This window comes from Convolutriloba macropyga, chromosome 9 (genome assembly GCF_964194025.1).
Source record: "Convolutriloba macropyga chromosome 9, txConMacr16.3, whole genome shotgun sequence".
Classification (NCBI taxonomy): Eukaryota; Metazoa; Xenacoelomorpha; order Acoela; family Convolutidae; genus Convolutriloba; species Convolutriloba macropyga.
In genome coordinates this window covers 11,963,326-11,976,988 of record NC_134476.1, presented here as the reverse complement: position 1 = coordinate 11,976,988, position 13,663 = coordinate 11,963,326, and the positions used below count along the sequence as shown (strand labels likewise).

Genomic DNA, 13,663 nt, shown 5'->3' with positions numbered 1-13,663 from the left:
AACCTATTTTCTTGAAGCTAAGAGGAGGATTAATGAATGGACGAAATACCGAAAACGTTTTTGGATAAGCTATCTGCAAACATAAGGCGTGAAGAGGTGAGTAGCTATAGGGATATCAAATTCAAAAGAACACTGCGAATCAAACAGGCACGGTCTGAGAGAAAGGCGCAAGAGCTAGAAATCGAAAAGAACGTACTCGAAATAGAACATCAACCATCGGAATGAAAACGGCGTGAGCAAGATCGCAAATTAGAAGTAACGGCAATAGAAATTGATTATCCTATTTCTCGGTTAACTAGTGGGAAGAAATGGTGGCACAATTTTCTTTTCCATTCTATTCAAAGAATAAAAATGTTTCAAATTGGGCTTATAAATTCAACAACTTTCTAGCACTATGTAGATCATGAGCTCGCTTCGAAGCCTTCATTTAATAAACCGACATAGTCAATTCTCGAGGTTTCAAATTCAGGCGACCGATCATCAAGTGTCGAAATTTGGAGCACTTCCCGCAAAACTGGTAACTAAATAATCAATTGATAATCGAGTATCAGTGCACTATCGAAGCTGAAATTAAAGAACCTCAATGGAAACCTCTTGTTCGGCCAAAATGGTCTGCTTCGTTAATTGTAGCTGTATCCAAAAATTTGGAAATTGTGTCTTTGACCTGCTTTTAGTTTATGAATAGTTTTTAGATTATGCTGCGGCATGAAACAGAGAAACGAAGGAAAAACATCAGATTAGCCTAATTGTTGTGATAAACTTATTAAATAGATAACTATTATTATGGAAAATTCGTTTGACCAATTACTGAACATTGTTCTGGACGATAGCTGGCTTGTGAGAGGAAATAGATAGTGAGGTCATTTTTATTGTTAGTATTGTTCTAAAAAGTATTCAGAACAACAGTTGCGCTTTTCAAGAACAGTTGCGCTTTCTTTCTTTCAAGTTGGCCTTCAATAGCACATTAAACGTGCATCTTTATGAACAAAAACTTGAACGTTTAGAACCAACTCAACACTAGCATATCTAAATCTAATAACGTGTTTGCATAATCATTTCTATATTAAAACACTAGTTTTCTACTATGTACCCAGCTCGTGTGTAAGAACTGGGAACGGCCATTGTCTAATAATTAACAGTTAATTTGCGGATTTTTGTTCCTCTTTCTCTTTTTTATTCGTATTCTTTACAAGTTTGTATTTATCCTTGTTACAATTAACTTTTGACCCGACTCACAGCTGGATGGAAATGGAGGGTGAATCAAGTCAACTGAAGAAGCAGGTGGATCAATTGCAGAATTCGGTCACAGGTTTGATCGCAAAAAACAAAGAACAGGAAAGTAAAATAAAAAATCTTGAAAAAATGCAATTTGATATGAATGAGCGCCTCAGAGCACAAGAGAGGGACACGAGCAAAGACTGCCTAATTATCTTCAATCCGCCTTTCGATCCAAGAGATAGCAAAAATGTACTGAAAAATACCTTGAGATTTTTTAGCGATTTTCTGAAAATAAATCTCACTGAGAACAGAATAAAAGCATGCCATATTTTACCGGGAACTGCTAATGGAGATCAATATGACTCGGTGTTTTGCAAGTTTGTCTATTTCGACGAGAAAGACAGAGTGTTTGGTGCAAGACGAAAGTTAAAAACTGCAAAAAACAGCCTGAATAAAAAACCTATTTTCTTGAATGAACGACTACCAAAGTTTGAAGCTGAACTTAGGGCTGAGGCAAATAGACAGGGTTTCAATACTTCGACAAAAAATTGTTCCGTATCTGTATTGGTGAAGCGAAACAACAATGATACTGGCTATCACAACATCAATCAAATTAGCGATCTTGAAAATGTCAAAAACCCGATCAAACGAGAAAACCAAAAAGGAAATACTGCCTTGACGATGACGACAAAATTGATGATGACAGAGAGAAGTCGCCTGACTTCAAAAAAATCTTTAAGTGCTGACTGAACAAAAAAACAAAGACGTTTAGTGAACAAATTAAAAAATATTTTTGTTTTGTGCTAATGTTATTCTAATCCTATTGGCATTTTTGGGAAGCAGTTCCTATTTTGAGGCCCCGTAAAAGAAAAGTATTCAATTAGATACGTCAAAATTTCTAGATTTTTCTTCTTTTTTTTAAATTGATTTAGATTAATTCTGATTTACTGTAAAACAAAAAAATGTGACTGCGATTACGCGTCACATATAAATATAAATATATAAAGATAATTGTATAAATATTTAAATGTGAAATATAGTAGCTGACTGCGATTACGCGTCATTACGACCAAAAATCAATGAAAAAAGAAATTGTTCGCACATCGGATTTGATGGCTGCGATAAAACGCCTATTTAAATTCGAAGATGTCGTTTCTTTTTATTTCTCTCAATGTGAAAACAGGATCACCCAAGATAAATCAAGTATATCAACTGATTGCTGCGATTACGCGCTTGAAGTTGTTAAACTTGTAAACTTTCTCCAAATACATGATTTTAGCAGAAAATTTTTTTTATTTTTTTCTCATCGTTTTCTTGTTTTTTTTCTCCTTTTAGGCTATATATTTTTAAATATTTTAACAAAAAAAAATACATTATGTCTACGATTTAGCTATTTTTTCGAAAAAACAGTTTTTTACTCTGGTAACCAGAGTTGTTTTAACTCTAACGTCATATCCGCTAACACTTTAAATTTTGCTGCTACAATCCATTGAAGACAATGGTCGTCCCACTTTTCTTCCACTTGTACATATCATTTTAGTACAACAAAATGCAAAAGCTCTTCATGCTTCAAAATATAAGATCTATATACAAAAATTTAAATCAGCTTCAAATTCTAGTAAACAGTTTAGATAGTTTACCCTTAGCCGTCTGCTTAACAGAAACATGGATAAATGAAGAGTATGACACTCTTTGTTGGCAACTGGATGGTTATCAAAAAATCGTCACAGTCAGTAGGGGTGTAAAGCGAAATCGAGGTGGAGGAGTTGGTATTTTTCTGAAAAATAAAATAAAGTTTGAAACAGTGAACAAAAACACCAGCAATGAGTGCCAAATTTTGACACTGAAATTTTGCTATAATAATTTAAAAGTTTTTTAACTACAATATACGTCAAACCAAACACGTCCAACGAAAAACTAAGGACAAGCTTAGGAAACCATTTTGAGAAAGTTTTTATTCCGGAAGACTGTATGTCAGTTATATGTGGTGACTTCAATATAAATCATCACACCGTTTCTTCAAAGTTAAAAACATTGCAAGAGGCCTTGCTGTCTTTTGACCTGCATTATGCAGAAAATGCGAACTGCACTAGAGAAACAAAGACTAGTAATTCTTGTTTTGATGCCGTGTATTCCAACGTAAAAATTGATCTGAAAGTGTCACAAACTACGCTAACAGATCATTAAACGCTCTTTTTTGGATTCTCGGGACACAAATTGAATCATTCAGAAAAAGAAAATGATGATGATTGTATGATTAAAATGTGGACAAAACTTAATGATTCAAACGTAATTATTAATCTTCAGTTTTATATGCAACATGAATTACAGAAGTTTGAACTAACACTTGATCAATTAAGTTCTGAAGAAGCCATGAAAATTTTTCAGTTTCTCTTGAATAAATGTGTTGAAAAATTTGTTCCTACAAAAATTTGTAAAGGTACAAAAAATAAAAAATTGTGGATTGACAACGAAAAAGACATCTAAATACCAAGAAGCGACAACAATACCAAAATTTTATGAGAACGAAAGACAAAAACGATCAACTCAAATTCAATGCACTACGTAACAAGCTGCAAAAACTGATCAGAAGAAAAAAGGAAATGTATTATCAGCGGTTAATGAATGCAGATGGTCAGAAAAACTCTAAATCTTTCTTTGACTGCATTAGCAGATTAAAAGGCAAAGTTGCATCGCAAGATAGGCTCAATAAAGAGACAGCTGATAAATTCATAGACTATTTCTCTACAGTTGGTAAAACCTTAGCATCAAATTTTGAGTTTAAAAGTGAGAATATTTCTAAAAGCAGTAGTATTAGTGTACAATCAATGCGTCTAACCAGGGCCACTTCGCTGGAAGTACGGGAAATAATAAATAAAATGCGAACCAAATATAGCACAGATTGCTTTGAACTTAACAACTTTTTTTTGAAGAAACTCGAATTGGTAATTGTGCCAATACTATCAAAATTAATCAACAAATGTATCGATGAAAGAAGTTTTCCACCTTGCCTGAAAGAAGCTATTATAGTAGCAGTACATAAAAGTGGTGATGTCCAGGAACCATCTAACTTCAGACCAATTTCTCTACTTCCAACTGTTGCAAAAGTATTTGAAACATTTCTGTACAACAAAATATCTAATTTTTTGGAAATTTTTGAACTCCTGGATGCAAATCAATATGGTTTCCGACGACAAAGAGGAACAATTGATGCATTAGCGCATTTTGTTGAAAACGCTAGGGACACTTTAGAAAACCAGCCAAAGTGCTCGATAGGTTTGTTTCTAGATTTGAAAAAGGCATTTGACACGGTTGATCATAATTTACTACTTAAAAAAATTGCTAACATAGGTTTGAGAGGCCCAATACTTGAAATTATGAAATCTTACTTATCTGACAGAAAACAAGTTCTTAGATATGGTGCTGCAAGAACGAGTCCAAGAACTGTTACGTCTGGCGTGCCGCAAGGTTCAGTTTTAGGACCACTACTTTTCATCATATACGTCAATGACATCAGACAACAATGCAGCTGCTCTACAATAACGCTCTATGCCGACGATACTGCTCTGCAGTCAAAAAAAAGTGCAAATGAAGTTCTTTTTCAAAGTGATATTGACAACATCGGCCTATACTTAAGCGATAACAAACTGACGCTCAATTTTGAAAAAACGATTAATCTAATCTTAGGTTTTAAAACTATGCTGAATGTTCTAAGACTGAGCAATGCAACCCTTAAAAAGAGCAACGAAGTAAAGTATCTAGGCGTTTTGCTGGACAACAAATTGGATTTCAAAAAACACATAAATAGCGTCGCTGCAAAATTGACCAAATTTACGGGATTGTTCTACAAACTGAGGTTTATATTGAGCATTAAACAATTAGTTTTAGTTTATAAGTCTTTTGTTCAACCGGTTATACAATATGGAGTGCTTATTTACGGAACTGCAAGCAAGACAAGCCTGAAGTTTATCGAAGTGAAAATTAAACAAAATTCGCGAATTATTTTCAGGAAACAAAGTCATCAATCAACAGCGAACGAACGGGAAAAATATGGAATCTTCCTGGTGAAAGAACTACATATTTATGAGCTTTTAAAATTTTTAACCAAAATGATTAGGCGGAAACATAAAAATGAAGTTTTTAACAGGTTTATTGAGGATTCAGAGCTTGTGAGGCTAGATGAGAAAAGAACAACAAGTAAGAAACTAAAACCTAGCAATCAATTTACTGGTATCAACCCAAAGAGAATTGGAATAAGAATAAGGAAATTGCTAAATTATATACTTAATTTCGACTCAAAATATGTTCACTTTATAAAGAGTTGCTACAAATCTGGAATTAATATACACCACCATACTTTTCTTGAAAATTTTATACAAGTAAATGATATCATAGAACTTTTTTATTAGTTTTTTTGAGCAATTGTCTAAAACAATATTTTTTTTCTATTTTTATCCTTTTACAAAAACTCAACTGTTTCCTCACGTGTACTTGCTGTCACTCAATCTATTTAAACATTAAAAACAAACCAATATCAACACCCTACCCCCACCCCTATTTGCTAACAAACTGCTTCCCAAAGGCATCACACGACTAGGTTTTTTTGCCTTTTGATGACCTTTTGAGTATGTATATGTAAACCTCATTGAACAATGTTGTTTGTTTATACATACTTGAGAACAATTTATTGTTATTATTATTAGATTTTAAACAGGGAATGAAATTGAAGTCCAACCCACTTGCCACCTTGTGTGAATTATGTGTTTTGAAGTTCTAAGAAAACGACGTATGCAGTTTTTGGGGGACAGATCAGCCACGGAGAAAGTTTTTCCAATATCAAAAACATTTTGGTGTGCAAACTTTAACGCAAGAAAGTTGACACCAGGCAGTACAGACCTCAATGACTTATTAGCAATAACACGCAATCACTTATCGCTTGAAAAAAAAAAAACGCTGACCGTAACGCCATGCGCAGAAAAAAAGTTGTCGATCAAAGAAAACTTTTTCGCTAACCTCGGTGCTGATCTCAATGTGAATAGTTTTCTTACAGAGTATTTATTAGCCGAATTTGAAAAATCGGCAGCAAACCAAATTGCTGAAAAAGGCAACATCGTTTAGTTGGTCAAAAACAGCAAAAAAGCAAATATGTCTTGTGTCAAGCTATAGAGACAAAAATGCCAATCGGTAAAGTGCGATTGCACATAAGGTTCCGAACCCACTCATCCACAATTTTGGCATGATTGTCTGCCAAATGAGGAACATAGAGAAACCCAAAAATTCAGGTATTTTTAAAAAAAAAAATTGGTGTAAGAACGAAAAGATAGCCCTCAAAGCAAAAAACTTAGCGATGGAGTAAAAATGGTGCATTCGATTGATGAGATTTGCAAATATTGAGAAAGCGAGTCAAAATGAACAGCAAAATCAAACAAGAACAACAAAAATTAACTACATCAAAAACTTCATGTCCGTTTTAAAAAACAAAACTTAATAACAAAGTCAAAATTGCGTCGGATGAAACTGATATTAAACAAAAAAACTTGTAATTAACCAGAAAAGATATGCGACTGGTCATGGAAAATTATTGGTAACAGTTAGACAATAAAGAACAAAAACAGTAAGCTTGAAAAATTCGCTTATTTTTTTAAAAACAATTAGTTTCAAAGTGATTAAAATCAGTAGAAACCAACAAAAATCCCATAGATGTACGGTTACAATGCTTTTATGCAAGGAATTAAGAACTGCTGGTTTTAGTTTTTAATGCGGTTACAAAAAGAACAACAATTAGAGAACAAGCAAAAAATCGAATAAAGCTTGACAGAAAACGCTTTCGAAACCGTAAAGCCATACTATGGCCATCAAAATATTTTTGATTGCACTCTTTGATTATGTGACCTCTCATGAACGAAGATAGTTAACAGGAAGAAAAAAAACTGAAAAAATTGCAAAATAAAGTAACACTTCAATTTTTTTCGAAAAAAAAAATTCCAAATACATGAACGCCAATAAATACAGAATGAAATAATTAAATCGGTTCGTTTATTCTTCCGAAGCCCCGGATAATCACAATTATCCCGAATATGTCTTATGTCTACAAAAACGTCGAATATGACAAAATCATAAATTAATTTACTTTCTCTTCTGAAGAACCTGTGTCGAAGCCACTAAATTCATAACGAATTCTCCAAAAACCTTAGATTGTGTGACACCAGTACCCTTTGGTACCCTTCTTTTGGCAACAATAATGTCATATTTGGCCTGTAATTAACGAGACTAGATAACGAACAGACAGTAAAAGGAACAAGATTGCGAATTTAAAAAGTGTTTTTTTTTAATTGGAAATTAATTGTTTTCAGAGTTATGAAAGCCATCAGCTATCTACTAATATCAGAATGTCGGCTCATCTATTCGTCCATGAAAAACCAATGAAACCGGGTCATTGTACCGGAAATTTCATACGGCTAAAAAGAGAATGTAAAAACGACAGTTAAAGACAAAATTTAAAAATTTCAAATCAATTCTTGGAGAAAGTAGTGACGAAGCCGATAAAATCATAATCTATATCTTCAAAGATTTAAGTTTTATCAATTGTAATTTTTTTAAAGGCACATATTGTGATAAATGAACTGTCAATAACGTGATAATATGATAAAACTAGAAAAAGTGAAAAATTGGAAAATTCCGAAAAACTTTAAAAAAAATGTGAAATCTAGTAGTATCATATCCAGAGAACCATAACTTAAGGCGTTAAACCACAAAATTGATTAAATTTGATTTCAATAGAAGCATTCTTTCACTGCTGACTATAAGCTACAAGTTGACCAAAGTAAGAGAAAAATAGAGGCAACTTTAATAAAACCTTGTTTATTTAAAAATCAAATACTTTTAAAAGTCAAAATGAGCATAAGCTTTCAAGTAAGCAACTAGATACAATAATGTGGAGCTAATTAGGAAGCCAACTGAAACTGTCCTTAGTGAGCTTTGGTTTTAAATGTTCTGTTACTTAATTAATGTAGAAATGATCGAGTTTTTTTTACAAAGAAGACCGACTGATTAATAACCGAAGTTTTTTTTTGAAATATACCAGTCCAAGATTGGACCAAAACTAGTCTCGCTAATTTTGTTTGTCCATTAGGAACACTTAATTATTCAAATGTTATAGATATCGTTAATTTATTTTGAATAAATTTAGCAAAAAACGGTGAAGTTTTAGTTACAGAGCACTCTCAACGGAATTTGAAATAGAAAAAGCCTCCCTTTGAGTCTACAAAGATTGTTTTAGTGCTGATTGGGTCTGTACTTCCTGTAAATTTAATCAATCTGGACTAAAGAAACTTATTTCGTGCTGTTTTTACTGAAAAAGTCTTAGTTTTGAAATATTTAGCCAACTTTTTTGACAAAAAATTAATAAAAATATCGTACAATTTTTTTTGTCTTTACAAATAAAAATCAACAACACTTTCTAAAACAAAAAACAAATTTTATTAAAATTGGCGAAGTTTTAGTCAAAAATTCCAAAAAATGTGAATAAAATCTCACCTGTATTTTCTCAAAATTTAATCCTCGATAACTCCCTGTAGAAAACGAAAATTAAAAAAATCTTTTTATTTCCATATTCTACGCTGGACAAGCTTTCTAATGATACCAGTCTCAACTCTCTACGATGAATATATCGATCCGCCAAAATTGACTGAACAAAAAAAACCCATTTGAGTATATAGTTCCTTCCCGCTCAAGAGGGACCGGAACAATTAAAAGGCTTGACGGGCAGAGTCTGCAGGAGACCAGCAGTGAAACTCACCAGACGAAAATAATAACCGGCTTAGTAATTGAACGGTGCATTTAGGGGCAATTTAAACAGTAGAATCGGAATAGCATGACCAGCAAAATTTATTGCTACTGTCACTGATCGCCTTTTTCTCAACTTTTTTTAAATCGTTTTGTGAGAATAATTTTAGCACGTAAACCACGTGACGAGCAGGATGATTAAAGCCTGAAAAATTATTCAAAATTAATTAAGACACAGACAGACATTTGGTCAGGTAAAACTCTGCTTTATAAAGCAAAATTCATTCTTCAGCGTTAAAACTACTTGCTATCTTGTCTTGTTTCTGTAAATGAACGTAGTAATTTATTAGTTTAACTAAAGCGTCTTTGAAAATAAAATTCATTTTGATATTCTCTATCTTTTTTGCAGAGGACGAATTTCTTAAGTGATAGAAATTTTGTACAAAAAACAGAGTTAGTTTCTCAAAGCCTATTTTCACTAATTGAGGAATTGAGCAATCTAGTGTACGGTAGAAACACGCAAATCCGGGTTAAAATTTAAAAAAATTACAAATGGATTGTCGGCAAAAACTCAACAAACATTTTTACAAATCGGAGAAATAAATTAATTATCCTGTACACTAACTAAAACAATTTTCTAGAACTGAGGCTAGAGTTTGTTTAGGTCAAGTTCATCATTCTAAGCAGTCTGACAACTTCATAAAAATAGTTTAAATCGTAGAATCGGAGTATCTGATGTGTAGGTTTTTCATAATACTTGCAGTGTTTTCCTTGCCTGAAAATCCTTTCTCCAAAAGTAGAAACTTATCTAGATATAATCAAATCTGATTGGTGGAAACCCTGCAGGTACAGAATAATGATAAAGAGACCCAACCTTTTTTGCAGCTTAACTTGGCCTAATTGAAACAAAATTACGATTTATTTTGCCAAACCATCCGCGTGATTGAAGTAATTATATTTTGTGGGAGGAAGCAATTAACGTATCGCAAAATATGAAGTAATAGGCAGGCAGTTACGAGTGTCAAAGTCGTCAGCAAATGTTATTCTCGATGACTTCCGATTGAAAAATGTAAATTCAAACAAACCGACACTTCTCGATTGACAGTTGAAGAAAGTATTTGTGAAAGATGTCACCTTTAATTGGTAAAATCGAATTCAAAATCTCCATGTTTGATAGAATTGAAATGTTTGATCGAACTAAAGTATTCAATTAAATGTGTCATATACGATTAAAATGTTGATTTTAATTTGTAATTGATGACAAGTGAATACTTTTTAATTAACATTCACGAGAGGAGCTATTTGTTGGCAAAATTTAATTCTAAAAAATAATTGCTTCCTCTCAGCGAATAAAAAAATATAACTTAAGTTAATCTTGTGCATTTGAATTGGAAAAGACCAATAGCAATTTTTGTTCACAGTTATTGGTTTTTCTAATATTTATTTTTCAAAATTTGGTTTTCAAAAATGGGAAACAATCCTTCGACAACCACAAAAACGTGGGATGAAATGTTTGAAATAGCATTGGCTAAACTGTTTGCAGAAACTTTTCAGGTATGTCAGTTTTGCGTTGGCAAATGTTTCAGACAACCCCAACAACAAATACAGACAAAAAACAAAAATTCAAATAAAAGTTTGCGAGAAAATGGTGTCGAAATCGTTCGAACCATAATATGCTCCGTAAAAAATAAGAAAAAATCAATTTTACTTTTGTTGAACACCGATAACGTGATCTGTAACCTCTGAATATCGAGACTAGGTAACACGTAGACAGAAACGAACAAAATGGGCAATGTTGAAAAGTGTGTCTATGTTTTTCTTTAAAAAATTGAGCTTGAAAGTCATTTAAAATCACAATCCAGATTTTTTTTGTACAATTACACTAAGAACAACAAACAAAGACAAAAGAAAAATTTGATTTCTGACCTGACAGTAATGTGATAAAAGTAAGTAAGACAAAAAAATGCCTAAAATTATGGAGAATGTGAACAAAACAACGAAAATCAGAGAATTAATCACAAAAGTTTAAACATTGATAACTTCGTGGAAAAAACGACACTCAAAAAATTTTTTGAATTACATAATCTAAGTGGGACGGGCCTTTCAAGGATGTTACCCACAGTCCTCAATAATGATTATATCGAGCGGTTAAGAGTGACTGAACAAAAGAAACTCATTTGATGTGATATTTCCTCCCCCACTAATGTGGTTCTGAACAATTATATTCAAGGTTTTAACATTGGAAAGCATATATGAGGAATTTCAAAATTTAAGTTGTTAAAAAATTTTGAAATCTTTTTGATTTGATATTTTGATGAAATTTAAAACCAGAACAGTATTTGGTTCAGTAAAATAAAAAAGCAACAAAATACTACTAATTTCATAGCAAGGAATGCCAATTAAATTGTTTCTATGTTTTAAATTGAAGATGCAATAAATAACGGTAATTTTAATTCGAGCTTTATTTTGACGGCTCACATCAAAATGTACACACGCATACAAAAAATTCGAGCCAGCAAAATTTTTTGATCAAAACAGTTCTAATAGAAAACGATGGAAACATTTTCTCTATGTTCTTTGGGAGCGTAATAGTTCAGAAGGGAGGGGCGCAAAATTGATTGTATTTTTTCATTAGAAGTACCAAACAGATGTTGAGCGGGTTAACAGTTTTGCATGAATCTCGTGGTCAATCTTGAGTTTTTTCGCCTGACGTAAACAAGCCAAGTGGAGACTTCAACTTTTTAGTTGGTGTGATACAGAGCTCATATTTACTCAGAGGAAAAGGATAGCTTTCATTAAGGTGAACTATTAGATCCACCCATTTAGTGATGTCTGAAAATCAGTAATGTTTGTTTTTCAGACAGAAAAAACAAAAAATTTGAGGTTCAATCAGATATAAAAGGGGCTAAGAGGAAATTGTTGCCCAGTCAAAGCTTTCAATTTTTCCACATTTTCTTGATAAATGATTTCATTCAAAAATTGACATCTTTTGCTCATTTTTCACCAAATTTGGTTGAAAGTTAATGTTATGCAAACTATCATTTGAGCAAGCGATGAAAACAGTCGTGCCATAATAGTTCGTATTGCGTTTTTTAAAAATATTCCAAAAGAATGGAAGCTTAATCGGTGGTTAAAAGTTCTCACCAGAAACTCAATAAAGTATCGACTTCAGTAAGGCAGAATCAAAGAGAGAAAAAATAAAAGCCGTTGCTCTACGAAAAATAATAATGAAAAACTGTCCAATAAATAAGTTAAGGAGATTTTATCAAAAAAGTGCGGAGTCACATTTGGAAAGAGTTTGCTGGACATTCACAATTAAATGCAGACTTTTCAATTCCATGTTTATGGCAGTGGTTCAAAACCGATTGCATAACCGGATGATTACCCTAGGGGAGACCTGGAATTTTTGAAAAGACCTATTAATTCCAGGTGGTGGGGGGGGGGGGTAAATATTGAATTAAATTACGCGGTCGAGGACCCTAGTAAAAATACACGGTCGAGGACCCTAGTAAAAATACACGGTCGAGGACCCCATAGATGTTCAAAAACGTGATGTATGCATAAAAATATATTTCAGATCGCGTTGAATTTTGGAACTATTCTAATAAATCTATACTGCTTATTTCGCATCTTCGCTTCGAAAGATCTTCGGAAGCGGGACTACTTCCTAGTTGGTTTGCAAACAGTCAACGATCTCATATTCAGTGGTCTGGTTGGAACATTACAAAGCAGTGTCGAAGTCAAAATTCTGGTGACTGAATTTTGCGCTGACATAAACGGTTATCTTGCGTCCGCGTAAGTATATTTTAACCGAAGAACTGGGAAGAACAATTATTGTTTTTTTTTGCTATTCCTTTATCTTTTACATCCCTCCCCTCGCCGCCGTCTGCGCGACGACCAATACAAATTACAAAAAATATTCGTTTTAACGACTATTTACTGCATATCCTACTTACTTTATCTGTAAAAGGAAAAACCTTGTCGTGGTCGATAACACGGGTCAAAACAATTCAATAAGTTGAAATTTAAACTAAAATTGGAAATGAAAATATACAAAATTTAGCTCGTATTTATAGTAGTTATCAATGCGAAAATATAAAGAGAAAATTTAGATTAGCCAATAAAATATATTTTACTTGTTTGACATGTGAATTGATCTTAGTTCCGAATCCCGGATATGATTTTTCTTTTTTCATCAAAATTTCATGAGAATCATGTATGGCCTAGAGAAAATTGAGTTCATTAGTTGGAGGTCGGTGGATGTTAGAATCAGGTTTCTGTGGGTGGGAGAATTTACTTCTGACATCTGATTGATAGGTCAATAAGATAATGATAACGCCAAAACAAAATTAGAATCGAGTTTAGTTTTGTGGCCATAACTTTTTGACATAGCAACTAAGTTCGTCACGTAAGTTTTTCTTTTGTTCATTGAAACTTTAATAAAGAACACTTCTAATTTTCTTGATGCTTCTTTGAAACTATCACAAACCTCGAACTGGGGTGTCTCAGTTGAAAATGTGATTTGTAGCATAGCAGGTCCTTTTGTGCTAATATAGGATTTATTAGGATGGTTGCTAATAAGATTCATCCTCGTTTTTTATTCATATTTTTTTCGGGGGGGGGGGGGGGAGGGGAGGGGAGAGAAGATAGAAAATGGATG

At 33.0% G+C, this 13,663-nt stretch overlaps 2 protein-coding genes across 2 annotated transcripts in view; both read left to right on the top strand.

Moving 5' to 3' along the window:
- The first annotated feature begins 741 nt into the window (after positions 1–741).
- LOC142345603 (transmembrane emp24 domain-containing protein 2-like) overlaps positions 742–13,663 on the top strand; it is a 106,045-nt gene continuing 93,123 nt past the window's right edge. The window contains exon 1 of the mRNA XM_075397738.1: positions 742–772. The gene's annotated coding sequence lies outside the window, so the exon portion shown is untranslated. The remainder of the gene's footprint in view (positions 773–13,663) is intronic.
- LOC142346040 (uncharacterized) lies at positions 10,412–12,863 on the top strand. The gene is made up of 2 exons (XM_075398524.1): positions 10,412–10,557; positions 12,581–12,863. Exons 1-2 carry the CDS (start codon positions 10,471–10,473, stop codon positions 12,800–12,802), a joined length of 309 nt encoding a protein of 102 aa, XP_075254639.1. The 5' UTR covers positions 10,412–10,470; the 3' UTR covers positions 12,803–12,863.

Excerpts from the sequence above, each read along its gene's own strand:
- LOC142346040 (XM_075398524.1), top strand. The coding sequence starts at position 10,471 with ATGGGAAACAATCCTTCGACAACCACAAAAACGTGGGATGAAATGTTT. Across the intron at positions 10,558-12,580 it reads TGTTTGCAGAAACTTTTCAG|ATCGCGTTGAATTTTGGAAC; the intron begins GTATGTCAGTTT and ends AATATATTTCAG.